Here is a 16,799-nt window from a genome sequence, read left to right on the forward strand (position 1 = left end):
TATAATGGCACGAAGGCTAATTTGTTTAATACACATGGCTTATATAAATTAAGTAAATACGCATCTAGCAAATCAATGAGTCTGATATATTATTTGAAAATAGAACGGATACTGAAAAATGTAGTTGAAAATAGCTTTCATATTTAATGTCATAGAGCAAGTAATGTATTTAGTTTTAAATATATTTATCATCACAATTCTAAAAATTACACATTGGAATACTTAGAGTTTTGGAAGAAGTGATAGAATAAAAATGAATGATATAATGTTATTTGTAACATATACGTTAAGTACTGGTCACCAATAATTTAAATACGTTTTAGATAACTTTCATTCTTGCTGGGCCTCTTCCCCAACAGTATCAAGCTCATATATGTACAAAAAATAATTCTATAATAATATAGCTTGTATTTTCAGCAATTTTATATATCATATAATCTACTGACTTAATGCATGTTATCGTATAATTCAACTCTACTCGTATACGTGCATATAAATGATTTCATATCATTATTTTTTAGTTTACAACTACAATATCTAGGCAACTGTTTACGCAACAGTTGACTTTGTAAAACTTTGTATAACGGTATTTAAATAAGATTTATATCAAAATAGTGTATTTGAAAGAGAAGTAGTAATAGAAAAAAAAAACTAACAAATATAATATAATTATAATTTTTGTTATTGTACAAAAGCTTTCATGCAACGTTTTTCTTTGTCAAAAGTTTTTTGTTTTTAGAATTCACTATTTTCAATTTAAGCCAAAATAATAAGAATAAAATACAAATTGAAAGCAATCAGTTAGTCTCCATGTGTTTTTTGTTTTTTTTTATTTAACGTTGCTCTATTTATGCTCCATCACTGCTAATCAGCGACGGAGGCTTGCAATGTGTTTGAGAAGAAAGCACATGAAACTTTTTTCAGTGGTGCTTGTATCAATTAGCAGGAACTGGGAATCGAACCCGGGGCTACCGGGTGCGAGTCCGTCGCCCTACCGACCGAGCCATTGTAGGCCTCCAGTCTCCATATGTCAATCATTTAAGTGGAATAGTTGTTAAATGACAAAAGTATCTTTATTATTTAAAAATTTTAACACTTCTGAATAAATAATAACTTTTCTTTATATATCTATTATAGATTAATGTCTTTTTTGAGGGGCTTTAGTTTGTTCTAAAAATATTATATAAATATCTTTCGACCCTTTCGGCCACGGTTTTTTAATAATTTTCGAATTAGAAACATATAACCAGTTAGTGTCTTCGCGTCGTACGTTGAAATATTCTCCACATTCCAAATTTCGCTCACTATGAAAAATTGCATTATTGGTATAACAATAATAATAATTGCAAGCAGAAGAACCAAATGGTGAAGGTGAGGATGAGGTAACTCAAACAGAAAGCCGGTTGATTAACAATCCATGTGCCTGCAGGTTGCAGTTTTAAGTCAGACAATCGATCGAGATCTCGAAATCGATTATTGAGTACTCGATGATCGAGCATGCGCAGTATAAATGTTGAATAAATTTTTCACGGCTGAAGAAGAACGATAAAAAAATGAACAATCGTCGATGTAAATAACGAAATTAGTACTTTTGTCACTTATTTTATTAACTATGAATAGTTTTGTAGATTAAAAGCATAATAAAACGCATTATATGTTAAAAAAAACGTATGACTTATGAACCCATAGCGAAGCTATTGTGTATATGTCGCTTTCCGCGCCTCCGGCATTCATGCCGCAGGTCGCTCCCGCGACCATTGATTTTCTTTTTGAATAACTTCTGAAAATTTGCCATCAATAAATTCTTTAGTATTGTCTGCTCAAATATAACAAGCTTTCAGATTTTCACCTCCTAGGTTTCTAATCACTTTCAAGTAATCCTCGAAACATTCTCCAGATTCAAATCTATGTTTAATTGCATAAATCTTAGAAAATTTTGAAAAATTATCTACGAATACTGTAATAAAATGTTTTCTACTAGGATAAGATTGTTGTTTAGTGGGATCCATAACATCTACCTGCGTTAGCTTCAAAGGTTTATCAGCTTTAATTCTCGCCTCTTGGAAGAGTTTCCTACACATCTTGGATATAACACATACTGCACAGTTTAAGATTGATAAAATATAGGTACAGTGGATTGTAAATAATTTTACTACTTGTTAATTAATTAATGTAATATACTTAGAATAATAATATTAATACATCGTGCAAATAGTCGTTTGACTTCTCAGTCAGGCTCAATCTTACAGAGAACTACACATCGCGTACATAGATAGAGATTACAGAGCTTGTCTATTATGATCAGGGCATGCTCATAGATTCAATACGTCATCACTCGTCATACATAGTGTGACATCTATATAGCTTAAATAAAATAACTATTTTAACACGTGTGATCATGCGTCATCACAGTAAAATTGACTTCCTAATTTCGCGCGAAGTCCTCTACCAACAAGAGGATGCGGACCAATCAGCTGATGCCGTCTAGCCCACACGCGCGCATACCCGAGATCTCGCGAATAACACTTCTCAGGGTCTATCAAATCGACGCGCTTGACCCTTACGCCCGCGCACAATCACTCGCACACTCATAACCCGGACAAACACTCCTCCAGGAAGCCAGGCAACGAAAAAGATCGCAGCCGAGATCAGCTGATCCGAGACAACCGATAGCAAGTTTGAGTTAGACTGAGAGAGGGGCAACCAAACGCGTGAGAGTGAGCGAGACAACCGATAGCAGAGCGATCGGACGCGAGCGAGGGGAAATCTGTAGGACTAACGAGCGCGTGCGGGAAAGTGGTAGTTGATAACGACGGGAAACCGATCGACGCGCACGACTTGATCAACCAATCGGTAATAGAATAGGGGTAGATCGACAAATAGACTAAAACCGACGCTATCTGATCAACAAATAAGGAAATTAGACGCCAAAAACCGGCCAGTAGTAAAATTGGGCTGGTTAGAACATTAATATAGACGGCGCTGATGACCGGATTAGTAAAAAAATCAACCAATCTGATAAAAACCCACGATGAAAAGGGGAGGTAAGAGAGGAGACGCGACGCGACGCCGCGAAAAGTCGCGGCAGCGTTCGCAGAGCTTTGGTTGCGTGCGGAGGTCCAGAGAATTTAGTGATAGTGAGCAAATTGAACAAAGAGTTAGCAGCAGCAGCAGCAGCATTAATTAGCAGCAACAGCATTACTTGGTAGCAACAGCTAGTGTATGCGTTGTTTCACACTTTTCCGATTTGAGGGTGGTATGGCGTCTTCAAGACATGACCACCCCTCTCTCTGGACGCCAATAAGTTGGCATAGCCCACTGTCTTTCACCCCTTCGCTTTCAAATATATTGGGGATCCGGAAGTCAAGTTTGCTACGACATCCCTGGCGCGACTCAGCGAGTCGGAACCTTTTTAATCTAAGGCGGCGACCTCCTCGGAAGGAGTACCGATCTTTTCACGGTTCGACGCTCAAGGAGAGCGGAACTAAAGGTTTGACCCTCGGTTTGGGCGCGACGGGACTCTAGTTGCCCCAACGTCTACTGCGTCGGAAGCACGCAGCATACAAATCTTACGAGATTTGCTTGACCTGGTACCACTACCCCGCAGAGGCCAACCCTAAATTGGGATGTCAGAGGAGAGACTCAGCCAGGACAGCCAGAGGAGGATTCCTGAGACGATCAACCAACTAAGCCTTCCCTCCTGGGGTCGCGTTCAAAATACATCCCACCCTGCGTTCCTGTATTAAGGGATTTTTCCCACGACTCACAGGTCCATCGCTTCGACGTGCCGGGGCATGTCTCCCCATTGCGTTTCGGTTAAACCCGCTCACGCTGGTGGGTATCCATCATTCGAAAGGTTGTTTTTACCCCGTTCCGTCCCAAAGTCAGATCTTTCAAAACTCTGTCGTTGGGTCAAAAACGGGGTTCATCGCGTTCAAGTTCGACATTTTTTTATCGTGGTCGCTATCCATGGCCTTTATTGCTTGGCAAGCTTAGCCAGAGCCGCCTTTTGGCCACCCTTCTGGGTGTTCACCGCGTCATCCCGTTGAGGCGGAGCAGTTGGCACTTGTGAGATCTGCCGTTCAAAGAGACCTCGCTTTAAAACGCGGACTTGGTAGCAACAGCAACATTAAGTGACAACAGCAGCAACATTATTTAGCATCAGGAGCAGCATTAATTAGCAGCAGCAGCATTAATCATAATAGCAGCCGCCGGGATAACAATTAAAGGAATAAGAGTGAGTACACCTCCTTACCTCCTTTCTTCTGATTCGCGCCCACCCGTAATCGAAACCGCCGTTGACCGACCATAGTGCCGTTTGACCATTCGCGATCGCTAACCAAACCGTGAATTTTCGGGAGTGCTGCCTGACCTTCGCGCGATCGCCGAATTACTCGCGCATCAACGGGAGTGTCGCCTGACCTTCGCGCGATCGCCAAATTACTCCGGCGTTTATTGGAATACCGTATGACCTTCGCGCGATCATTTCGATATTCGCGCATCAACGGGAGTGTCATATGACTTTCGCGCGATCGTTTAGACACTCGCGCATCAACGGAATGCCGCATGACCTTCGCGTAGTCGTCTAGATACTCGCGCATGAACGGAGGGCCGCATGACCGTCACGCAATCACCAAATTACCACGCATTAATCAGTGCCGCCTGACCTTTGTGTGATCCCCGAAATTGTCCGCGCATTAACCTGCGCCTCCTGACCTTCGCGCAATCGCCACGAAAGCAGACCGCGATCGCGTCGCGGTGCGCCATCCACAAACCTTTTAAGGAGATTCGGACGAAGTAGACCACCGCGGATAGGTTTCTTGCGTCGAACAAAAAGGAAGCCCAATTACGTTAAGGACGCGACGACCGGATACCATTAGCACTTCCCCCCTTTCCCTCCTTTTTCACTTCGACCTACGATATGACTGACCTTGGGTTGACCCGGGTAAAACAGATTAGCATTTATTAATAAATAAGAATTCCTGCCGAACTTCTTTGTCGTCATTGACTCAACTTTAATCAATTCTTCGTATCTCTTGTAGCTATCGCGATCGGGTATGCAGAGCCGGCTAGCGTGTCGATGCGGTGACGCCATTTTGTTTGCACGATTAACCCTTTAACGCCTGAATTGCAGTTCTTCAGTAGTCCATGTTTGAGGTAGTGCCAATCAACGTAAAAATGATAAAAATGTCTGAAAATTCATACTCGACTATTTTCGGGTATGCTCTTTCGATTGGCGTGGTTAAAAATTTAAAAAAATTTAAAAAAACCATTAAATTTTGCAATTTAAATAAAAAAAGCACGATTTTTACAATACATTTTTTTTCAAACTCGATTTTCACCTGGAACCACCTGTTCATTTCACGCAGAACCTTTCAAAATCGTGCAATAATACCTCGAACTTAAAAGTTATGGACTTATGATAATAAATTTTGGCATAAAAAATTCAAAATGGCGCCCAAAATGGGTCAATGTCAGGGTACATTTTCATTATTTTTTTTTTCACGAACGGTCAATTTTAGAAAAAAATTGTATAGAATAAAAAGTGTTTAGAATCACTCAAAAAATACGCCTGAATTTTTTCAAAATAGTTTAAAGACTTTTTTAATTTTTTTTAAAAATTGTTAAATTCAAAAATCCAAAAACTTCTCAAAAAATTCTGAAAAAATTCACACTTACTCTTTGAACGATTTTAAGCAACTTTTCTTCTATAAAATTTTTTCCTAAAACTGATCATTGTTGACTAAAATGGGTTAAATAGAAAAAATTATTTACTTGTTGAACGAAATTACATTTCTGTCCACAAAGCAAATTTTTTTAACATTCTTTATTTAGTTTACTTTCCTTACTTTTTCTTTTCTTTTTATTTTAAATCTGTTTTATATATTTTTTATAAAATGTAGCAAGTATATCAAAGTTAGTTATTTTTATTCGATTACTTATCATAATAATCAGTATAATTATGTGTGATTACCATATTCTTGATTCTCACATATTATAGGGATTAATTTTACTTTATTTATTTTGAAGATTTAAAATATTGCTAATGATTTTTTTCTGAACCGAAAATGTCGCAATTATTTCAAAGATAGTTTCTTTTATTATTTTTCATGTGCTCTATAATTATACGTGATAATTCTAACATATCATAGTAATTATTTTTACTTTATTTGTTTTCAATATTTTAAATATTTCTACTGCTTTGTTTCTGAAACATATTGTAAAAATGCCAAAGAGAAAAAATGAAACATCGGCTTCTGCTACTGTTTCAAAAAATCGTCATAAAAAGAAATACAAGGTATCGTCTAGTTCGATAGAATTTGATGAAGAAGAAAATTATGATGAAGCTGTTTTTATTCCAAATCCAGATAGTTCTGGCGAATCTGATGGTGATGATTCACGTTACGAAAATGACGATTTTGATGATTCTGAAAATGAAGTCGAAGAGTTTTTTCCAAGTTCATCTTATAGAAAAGTTCTCCAAGGATATGAACCTTCCCAGAAAAAACTTGAAGATGACCATCAATTTGTTTGGGTTGACGGAGAAAAGAAATATCATTCTAATCTGAAAAATGAAATATTACTGTCAGAAAAAGATAAAAACTTCATTTCCCAATGCTCTGACTCCAAACTATTCGAATTGTTCTTTTCTACAGATATCAAACAATATATAATCGAAGCTACTAAAATAAATGGATATGATCTGACTCCGGAAAAATTGAATGCATTTTTAGGTATAATAATATTTACCATGTTCAACAAACGTTTATCCCAAAGAGATTATTGGTCAAAAGATCCTTTTCTTGGATGTGCTTTAGTACCTAATGTTATGAGTCGCGATGAATTTGAGGAGATAAAGTCAAAGCTCAAGTTGTCCAAACCAGAAGACGAAGATTCTAACGATAGAGTCTGGCGTGTTCGATCTGTTTTCAACATTTTTAGAAAAAATCTTCTTATTTTTGGAGTTTTTGCAACGGCTCTTTCGATCGACGAAATGATGCTAAAATTTTTTGGAAAAACTGTGTTGAAGCAATTCATCAAATCAAAGCCCATTAGATTTGGTATCAAACTATGGGCTTTATGTAGTGCAAACGGGTATGTGTTTGACTGTGACATATACTGCGGAAAAAACTCTGAAAATAATGATTTTTTACCAAAATGTGCATTAGGCAGCCGTGTTGTCATGCAAATGTTGCAAAATGTTTTGGAAAATATATCAATTAAAAAGCTGAGTAAGTACCACGTTTATTTCGATAATTTATTTTGCTGCCCTGATTTATTAGTACATCTACACAAAATTGGAATACAAGCAACAGGCACGGTTCGAGAAAATCGTATCAATGTAAAAAACAACGTTGACAAAAAAGATAATAGAGGTACATATGCAGTCAAACATGATACAGAAAGTGGTATCAACTTTATAACTGTTGTAGATTCTAAGCCAGTTTCTATTTTGTCAACTGCCGCAGGTGTTACTCCTCTTTCTATAGTAAAACGTTTTGACAAGGAACAAAAGCAGAAATCTGACATATCATTCCCCCATGCATTTTCGGTGTATAACAAATTTATGGGCGGAGTTGATATTCATGACCAGCGATGTAATAAGGTTGTGCCTATTGTGCGTTCGAAAAAATGGACTTGGATTATACTCATGAGAATGATTCAATCAAGCATCACCAATTCTGTAGTTTTGAGAGACTTGACCGATTCAGAAGATAAAAAACACTCTACAAAAAGCTTTGCACTCTCATTAGCTAAACATTACATGGCGAAGAAGGATTTCAAAGGACATAAGTCAGAGATTGTACAAAAGTTTAGATATTGTTCGGGAGAAAAATGTGAAAAGCGAACAAACAGGATTTGTGAAAATTGTGAATTGTATTTTTGCAAAATATGTTTTGATACAATCCACTGATAGTCATTTAAAATAACTTTTTAAAGTTTAAAAAACGTAAACCTTTCAAAAAAATTATAAAAAAACGTAAAAAAAATTAAAAAAAAATAAATAAAAAAAAAAAAAAAAGAAGAAGATTCTCGGAAATCGTCCACCTCCAAGTGGTGAGAATCGGGCAACATTGTTGATAAAGACAATGGCAAAGGGCGATCTTGATCTCTGGATTATATACTTACAAATATTACACCCAGACTTGTATATATATGCCTGTGTGTGTATGCAGATTTTCGGCCATGTAGTGCACGAATAATTTTTTCTATTTAACCCATTTTAGTCAACAATGATCAGTTTTAGGAAAAAATGTTATAGAAAAAAAGTTGTTTAAAATCATTCAAAGAGTAAGTGTGAATTTTTTCAGAATTTTTTGAGAAGTTTTTGGATTTTTGAATTTAACAACTTTTTAAAAAAATTAAAAAAGTCTTTAAACTATTTTGAAAAAATTCAGGCGTATTTTTTGAGTGATTCTAAACACTTTTTATTCCATACAATTTTTTTCTAAAATTGACCGTTCGTGAAAAAAAAAATAATGAAAATGTACCCTGACATTGACCCATTTTGGGCGCCATTTTGAATTTTTTATGCCAAAATTTATTATCATATATAATCTAACTTTTAAGTTCGAGGTATTATTGCACGATTTTGAAAGGTTCTGCGTGAAATGAACAGGTGGTTCCAGGTGAAAATCGAGTTTGAAAAAAAAATGTATTGTAAAAATCGTGCTTTTTTTTATTTAAATTGCAAAATTTAATGGTTTTTTAAATTTTTTTAAATTTTTAACCACGCCAATCGAAAGAGCATACCCGAAAATAGTCGAGTATGAATTTTCAGACAATTTTATCATTTTTACGTTGATTGGCACTACCTCAAACATGGACTACTGAAGAACTGCAATTCAGGCGTTAATGGGTTAATTCGTCCGAACTCTTCACTGCCCTTGAATTGCTGACTTGGCACCCTGAGACACCGCTCCGACTACCCGTTACTGAGAGAAGAGCTCTTGCCCCTGACATATTAACTAGCCGTTGCCCGTATTTTTCCTCGCACGTTGGATAGAACTTTGGGCTCTCCTTATTACGTCTTATAGGTAGCCAGCGAACCCAGCGTGCGGAGGAAGCAGCAAAGCACCCGACTCTTCAGCGACCAGAACCAGCCGATTTGCAGCGCTACCCGCTCTCCTAACGCAAGGACGGTAGCTGGCACCCAATAAATAATAAAAGCTGCAACTATTGGCTGACTGCGCCGCTGGTGGCAGCTGAGGCCGTGAAAAATTTGTATAAATCATTTTTCCCTTGTCCTCTCCCGTCACACACGCTTCCTTAATTTTATGCTATTTTATAATCTTTCATGTTTATTTAATAACTATAGATGTTTTTTTGCACAATATATTTTCATTTAGCAATTTATGGATTAAACAATTTTCAAAATATTTCTAAAATACTCATACTTAATTCTACCTAAAGCCTTGGTAAAGATATCCGCTAAATTATTCTGAGATTCGACTTTAATAATATCAATTTCCTTTTGTTCATAAACTTCATTTACAAAATGATAGTGTATTTCAATATGCTTAGATTTTTTAGTCATATTACCAAATTTAGCAATTGGAATTGTTCCAGAATTATCCTCATAAATTTTAATAGGTGAATTCAATTTTATTCTAAAATCATTCAATAAATTTTTAACAAATTTCAATTCGCTTACGGCTTCTGAAAGTGTTACATAATCAGATGCAGTAGACTATTTAGTTACACTACTCTGTTTTTTTTATTTCCAATATATTACATTTCCAAATAATCTTATAACATAGCAAGTAGTTGATTTTCTTTTTTCTTTATCACCTCCCCAGTCTGCATCTACAAAACAGTCTAATATTTCAGCATTTTCGCTACGTTTATAATAAAGTTTCATATCTTTCGTCAAATATAAATATTTCAAAATTCTTAATGCACATGCGAAGTGGGTGGTATAATAAGAATTTTGGAAGCGACTTAAAAAATTTACGCTATAACTACAATCTGGTCTTGTACCATTACTTATATATAATAATGCGCCAATCAAGTTTCTATATTTAATATCGTTCGATTCAATCTTAGCAGATTCAATAATTAAATTTTGTTCCATTGGTATATTATACAATTTACTATTTTCTAAATTGTATTTCTTAACAAGTGATTCAATATAATTGCTTTGGCCCAAAGTTTTTTGTTATCATATTCACTTTTGTTATTATCATATTCAATGTTTATTCCTAAATACGTTTTAACTTTTCCTAAGTCTTTCATAGAAAATCTTTCAGATAGTTTTCTTTTAATACCATTAATATTTGTTTAACTTGCTCCACAAATCAATAAATCATTAACAAACAATATTATGTAAATGATATCTTTTCCATCATACTTTATATATAAACAATAGTCAATTTTATTTCTCTTAAATCCTAACTCAATCATAAATGTGTCAAAACATTCATACCACATTCTTGGACTTTCACTTAATCCATAGAGAGCTTTCATAAGTTTATTAACTTTACCAGAATTGTCATTGTAGCCAACAGGTTACTTTACATAAACAATAGATTTAATAATACCATTCAAGAAAGCTGCTTCAACGTCTATTTGTTCGATGTTATAATTGTTTTGACAACAATAAGCTAATAACAATTTAAGCATTTGTGTTTTAGCAACAGGTGAATAAACATCCTCATATTTTTCCTTCTTGTTGATATCCTCTTACAACTAATCTCGGTTTTCTCTCATTATTGGATTTCATAGTAAATATCCGTCTCAAATCAATAATTTTTTCATTTTTTTAAATGACAAATTTTGTAATAATGGAAAGAAGGGAAATAATGAGAAATGGAAATTCACTTAACTTTAATTATATTTAGCTGAATAAAATTAAAATTAAGTGAATTTCCATCTCTCACTATTTCCCTTCTTTCCATTATTACAAAATTTATCATTTAAGAAAACTATAAGGGAATCAAGACAGTATGTTACGTATTAATTTTTTCATTTTTTGGTCCCTCTACTAATTGCCAAGTATTATTCTTATTCAAAATATTTATTTCCTTCTCCATTGCTTTTTTCCATAAATCACAGTCATTTCTATTAAGTACTTCATTATAATTTTTTAGGCTATCAGCACTAACGTAATTAATGTAAATATAGTGTGTTTCAACTTGACCGAATCTATCAGGTTGTTTTCTATTGCGCTCAGACCTACGTAATTCTGGCGTTTGAGAATCTACGATATTATCGGATTTATTACTTAAATTTTCACTATTATAATAATTTTCAATTTTCAAATCATCTTTTTTTGTAAATTCGTCCGATTCCAAAAACAAATCTGACTTTTCACAATCATTATTATAACCACTAAAACCTATTAACTTATTATCATCTTCAATTATGTCAACATGACGTATAGTGATTACTTTATTATTTATCAATACTTTGTACTCAACATAATCATAGCCTATCAGTTTACCAATATCCGCTTTCATATTCCATTTTGACTTTCTTTTTACTTCGGGTACTCTTACGAAAATTTTACATTCACATATTTTCAAATTTTTTACACTAGGCCTTTTTCCAAAAAATATTTCAAATTTAATCAATTTTAATTCAATTGTCTTTAATTCAATTGTGTTCGCTATAGTACGATTGATTAAGTAAGCTGCCGCTTTTACGATTTTAGGCCAAAATGTTTTATTCTGCTTTACCCTTCAAACCGGGAGCTTAATTACTAATCTAGCCATAAAATTCTAATTTTACTTCTTTCCTACTCCTAGTTACTACTTAATTTATTCGAGCACCAGGTATCGAATTTAGCGTATTCTTTGTAAACTATTTTTGGAGGAGCCTTGCCGGGAAATTGCAGTATAAATTCACTCTAATAATAATTTATTTATTTATTTCTATTCTTTTATCATGTTCTAATGACTTGAGATGTTTTGCAAAGGGACACTCCAAAATTTGCACCAACACGTTCTTATACTGTTTGCTTAAGTGTAACACCGTGCAGTAACGACAATCACGTACTGCTGATAACGGTACTTGACACACTGCACAATATCCGAAGGTGAATCGGTTATCTGTATTAAGACTACCATAATCTATCTTAAATAGATGCGGATTAAAGATATCAGTACTTTCACTGACGGTTTGAAACAGAAAATGAAGAAAATTTTGGCTCCTGAATAAATTATTATTTAGTACTACAGAATATATTCAGGATATTGAAATATCTCATTGTTGCTTTTTAATGTAAAACGTCTGCCTCTGGCTTGTTGTTGTGCCACTGTGAGTCCTGGTATTACTGGACCTAGCAGTGAGTACCCCATCTTTGTTACACTCTGCTTGCATATTTCTTGAAATTCCGATGAATTATTATATAATATTTCCCCGATTAATTTATACGTGTTGGTTGGCTGGAAGGTTTGCATTTTGTATCCGTATTCACTTGCTGTTTTGTTCAACCAGCAATGCAAACAACACAACAACGTAATCATTTGCAGCGATTGATTTGTTTGTCTCAGATTGTTGAAAAACTGGAAAAGACATCATTTTGTACACGACAAACTGTTCGGCATCTATGAACGGTAGTACTATTTCTACTATTAGTTCTCTTTCATACATCATAAAATATAACTGTGCTATATCAGCAATATTTGCTGTATTAATACCATTAGGTTTAACAATGGATTTTAAAAATGATGTCTTTTCAATTTCATGTACTACTGCTTGTAAAGTGTGCATAGCTAATAAATATTTGTTATATTTAAACATTTCAACCATTCATAATATAATTTCTTTGCTTTCATGTTGTATTTATTTAATGAGTGAAATTGTTTTGTGAAAATTAGGAGCCTGATTTTTGTCTGTTATGTTTGGGTTCTGTTTTAACAATTGCACACATCTTTTTAAATAGTCAGTTTTCAAGTTTACTGATCAAATTTGTTCATGCAGGCCATTGTCAAAGAAATAAGTGTTCGGTTCATCGCCCATAATATAAGATAGATCGTTTATACGCATATTAGTTACTCTTTCTGTAACTTTTTTGAGTATTACTCAATGCGTAACTGTTTTGAAAAGATAAAGCTTTTCCTCCCCCCCTAATTTTGTCAGCATGCAAAGTATTGACAAGACGATTCATGGAATCGTCGACACGTTTAATATCTCTCAAATGATCCTTAACATGTTGTATAATCGAACTTGCTTCTATGTTGGATACATTATCTTGTACGAAGATGCTATTTAAAGTAGTTACTTGATTAGTAAGCACTTCGTTCCAAATGAAAATGTGTTGCAGGTCAATGGTTGTTAGTAAACTCCAATTTTCACGAGTAAAGGCTATACGTTCAATTTTATGAAACGCAATACCTGGATTGTCTTCAATCAGATGTACGACGGGGTTTTCTTCTCGTCCCCTAACTACCATAAATCCGAGAAGAAAATACAGGTTGATTGCTGCTTTTTTCATCTTGTTTGTTTTTTTTTTGTGTGTTCTGCAAACTGTAATTCGATATAGATTACAATTATTATTCGATAAATTATATTTTTTTTGATACAAGCTTATAGGACCATTAACGTCAAATACACTATTGTTAATCCATGCTTGGGTTCGATCGTGTATTATCGTTATTACAATTTTTCTTAAATAATACTCTTTTACAAATTTTATCTAATGAATCAAATACATTATGTAATTAAAAAAAGATCTTTGAATGTTTTGATATTGATTAGCTGCTAAATCTGTTGCGTTTGCAATATTTTCTAATTCATTTAGATTGTTGCTAATTTGTTCAGCGTGTGCAACTGCCTGCTGTAATGAACTATAAAATTTGTATTGACATATTTATCTTTTTATGCCTGTGTTTAGGTATTCAACAAAACACATCGTTGCTAATTGTTCTCTTTCTTCCATAGTGTCTATTACTTCATCTAAATGTAACTGAGTTAAATGGCCTGTAATCTTGTATGATTTTAATAGGTTTATGGCTCTTTTTCCAAATTTATGAGGTGATTCGTTATTTCTTTGGGTCATACATATTAATTTTGTCTTTATACAATTTTCTCTTTAGCATATGATAAAATGATAATTCTGCTCCGGGACGTCCGTTCAATGATACACTTTTTGCTACTTTATTTAAAATCGCGGCTTGTTCGTTTGGAAACATGATATAGCTTTTTAATTTTTTAATACTGACAAATTATAAATTCCGCTGTTACTTATGTCAATGGGTGCTAGATATTTCCATGTTTCTTTTGTCTGAGGCTTTAAAACTCCTGGTCCGTCGCTAAAATAGGTCGGTCGTGGTAACATCTTAAACCATCCACTTCCCACCTTATACATTACTGGTACTGTCTCATCACAGGCTGTTTCTGTACCGAAAAATTTTAATATGTGCGTGCGAGGTGTCATAAACATAGGTCTACCGTTGCGCTCTACCGGTAGTTCTAGATAGCACTCTGAAGAGTTTCTTGCCCGCACGTCTACTGGTAAGCACTTAATTATGTGAATGACCTCGCCTGCGAGTAGGCTCATGTAACCTGGTCTGTTCATCAAATAATAGGCCAATAAATCCGGGCTAATTGTTGCGATATTTAGTGCATTCATTATAACTTTCTTTTCTAACTGGCACTGTTGAAATAACACGTCATAATATAACTTTTGTAAGCTTTTTCTTACGTGTTTTTCAAAGAAAAGTATCTTTGCATTAAAATATGCAAATAAGTCGATGTTTTTAATATTTTTATCTTTTATTGCCGGAAAGGTATGTTTATTTTCATCGTCTAGGATAACAATTCTCGGATGTTCTGTTTTGATTAAGACAAACCCGCATTTAGGTAATGCTCCTAGATCTTTAAACGCGAAGGACACTCCTTGTGTATGTAACACGTATAGTGATCGCCTTTCGCTATCCTGTTCCATAACTTTTTGTACGTATCCGGTGTAAAGTTCTGTGAACTTATTTTCTTGTCACCCGTGCATGGGAATTGGGTTCCATGCACGAGTGACAACGTTATCTATGCATTTATCGTCACTGAATTTACAAACCGTACCTGTTTATAATGTGATTTTATTATTATCTAGTGATACTGTTTCCCAGTGTTCTTGCAACGAAATTTTGACATATCCTGTTACAAAAACGTCTTTAAACTCACCATATGGGTCATTATAGTAGCCTGCGTTACTGCATCTACCCGTGCTACCAGCTGATCCTGCGAAAGTTGTAGCGTGTACTACTAAATTATTCACTAGTAAGGATTGAAAGAGGCGATCTCCTATAGATATTGATCTGTGTACATGCATTCTTTCGCATTCGTCTCTTGATATTTCGCGTAAAAATTTTATTCTTCCTAATCCAACTTCCATATTATGATTATTATAGCCGCATCTCTTAGCGTCCCTATCTATTTCTATTTTGCAATAGCGCACTCGCACCGATGAATATTTATTGAGTTGCAATAGTGATACTTTGATCCGCGTAGAATTGACGATTGGTGGTGGCAATTCGCAGTCTGCAATATCTATCAAAGAAAAAGATGTAATATTGGCGAACTTCTGCGCACAATCATAAGCAATGTTGGCCGTCGCCTTGGTGACAAGTTCCAAGAGCAGTAGGAAAATTAGAAGACTCATCATCTGTAAACAATAAATTTAAGTTATTCCTTAATAGATCTTAATCAGAACATACAATCGGCGCGATTGTCTGTTAAATTTTGCAAAACGATTATTTGGTTGGCCTTATATGCGACATGCGTAAACGGTTTGTATGTACAATTTTGCTGCAGTTTTTGCTGATCTCAATTCGTACATTTCCGTTGGGCCATACTTCCGATACCAGATATGGACCAGAGTATTGGTCATCGAATTTTTTTGGTTCGGAGCTACTTAAAAGCCAGACATAATCGTTTACCTTAATTTCTCTCGGGTTGATTTTTTTTGTCGTAATAATGTTTTGACTTAATCTTTGCAAGTGTAATTTTTCCACGAGCAATTTGGTGTAAAACATTCAAACGGTTAATTAGTTGTGACATATAATCGGCATAAATAGGCACAAGATCCTCCGGTTCTGGCGGAGTTGCTGATGGTACTCTTGCAACTCTTGCAAACATGAGTTCATATGGAGTATAATGCGTAGCCTCATGTCTGCTAGTGTTATAATTGAACTAATTGAACATTGCCATTTCTACAAATTCATCCCAATCTTCAAACTTATTTGTAAAAACTTTTAAATATTCGTTTAATGAGGATTGTTGTCTTTCTTTTACTCCATTGGATTCAGGATGAAAAGCGCTTGTGCGGAATTGTTTAATACGAAATCTTTTTGCAACTCTTTTCATTAAGTTTGACAAAAAATTTTGCCCGCAATCGGTAAGCAAGCCGTTTGGTGCTCCGAATAGACAGACCACACGTTTAATAAAAGCATCTGCTATAGTAATAGCCGTTTGATCAGGTATTGGAATACCTATAGCGAAACGTGTAAACATGCACTGAAATGTTAAACAGTAACGATTATTTAATTTGACCGTTGGCATCAGTCCCACAATGTCCATTGCTGTTTTGAAAAATGGAGAATCTGTGACGACCATCTTCTGTTTAGTTTTTTCACGTACTAATTTTTTTGTTTGACAATCAACACATCGTTGTATGAAACTAAGTACGTCTTCTTTAAGATGTTCCCAGTTTGATTTGTGTCGAATACGATTGAATGTTTTATTAACTCCCGTGTGTCCCCCGACTGCTGAACAATGTGCTTCTTGTATAATCTCCGCTCTCTCATTAGGTAGGGAATGTTTTACCTCTCCGGTGCATGCTATGACCTTGATATCTAGTT

At 34.8% G+C, this 16,799-nt stretch overlaps 2 protein-coding genes across 2 annotated transcripts; one reads left to right on the plus strand and one right to left on the minus strand.

Moving 5' to 3' along the window:
• The first annotated feature begins 6,226 nt into the window (after positions 1-6,226).
• Positions 6,227-7,915, plus strand: LOC131675238 (piggyBac transposable element-derived protein 3-like). The gene has a single exon (XM_058954144.1). The coding sequence runs from the start codon at positions 6,227-6,229 to the stop codon at positions 7,913-7,915; it is 1,689 nt and encodes a 562-aa protein (XP_058810127.1).
• Positions 7,916-16,131: 8,216 nt separating this feature from the next.
• Positions 16,132-16,554, minus strand: LOC131675239 (uncharacterized). Its single transcript, XM_058954147.1, has one exon. The coding sequence runs from the start codon at positions 16,552-16,554 to the stop codon at positions 16,132-16,134; it is 423 nt and encodes a 140-aa protein (XP_058810130.1).
• Between the last annotated feature and the right edge of the window lie 245 nt (positions 16,555-16,799).

The sequence above is a fragment of the Phymastichus coffea genome, unplaced genomic scaffold (assembly GCF_024137745.1).
Source record: "Phymastichus coffea isolate CEN01 unplaced genomic scaffold, Cenicafe_Pcof_1.1 PCOF00017, whole genome shotgun sequence".
NCBI classification, from domain to species: Eukaryota; Metazoa; Arthropoda; class Insecta; order Hymenoptera; family Eulophidae; genus Phymastichus; species Phymastichus coffea.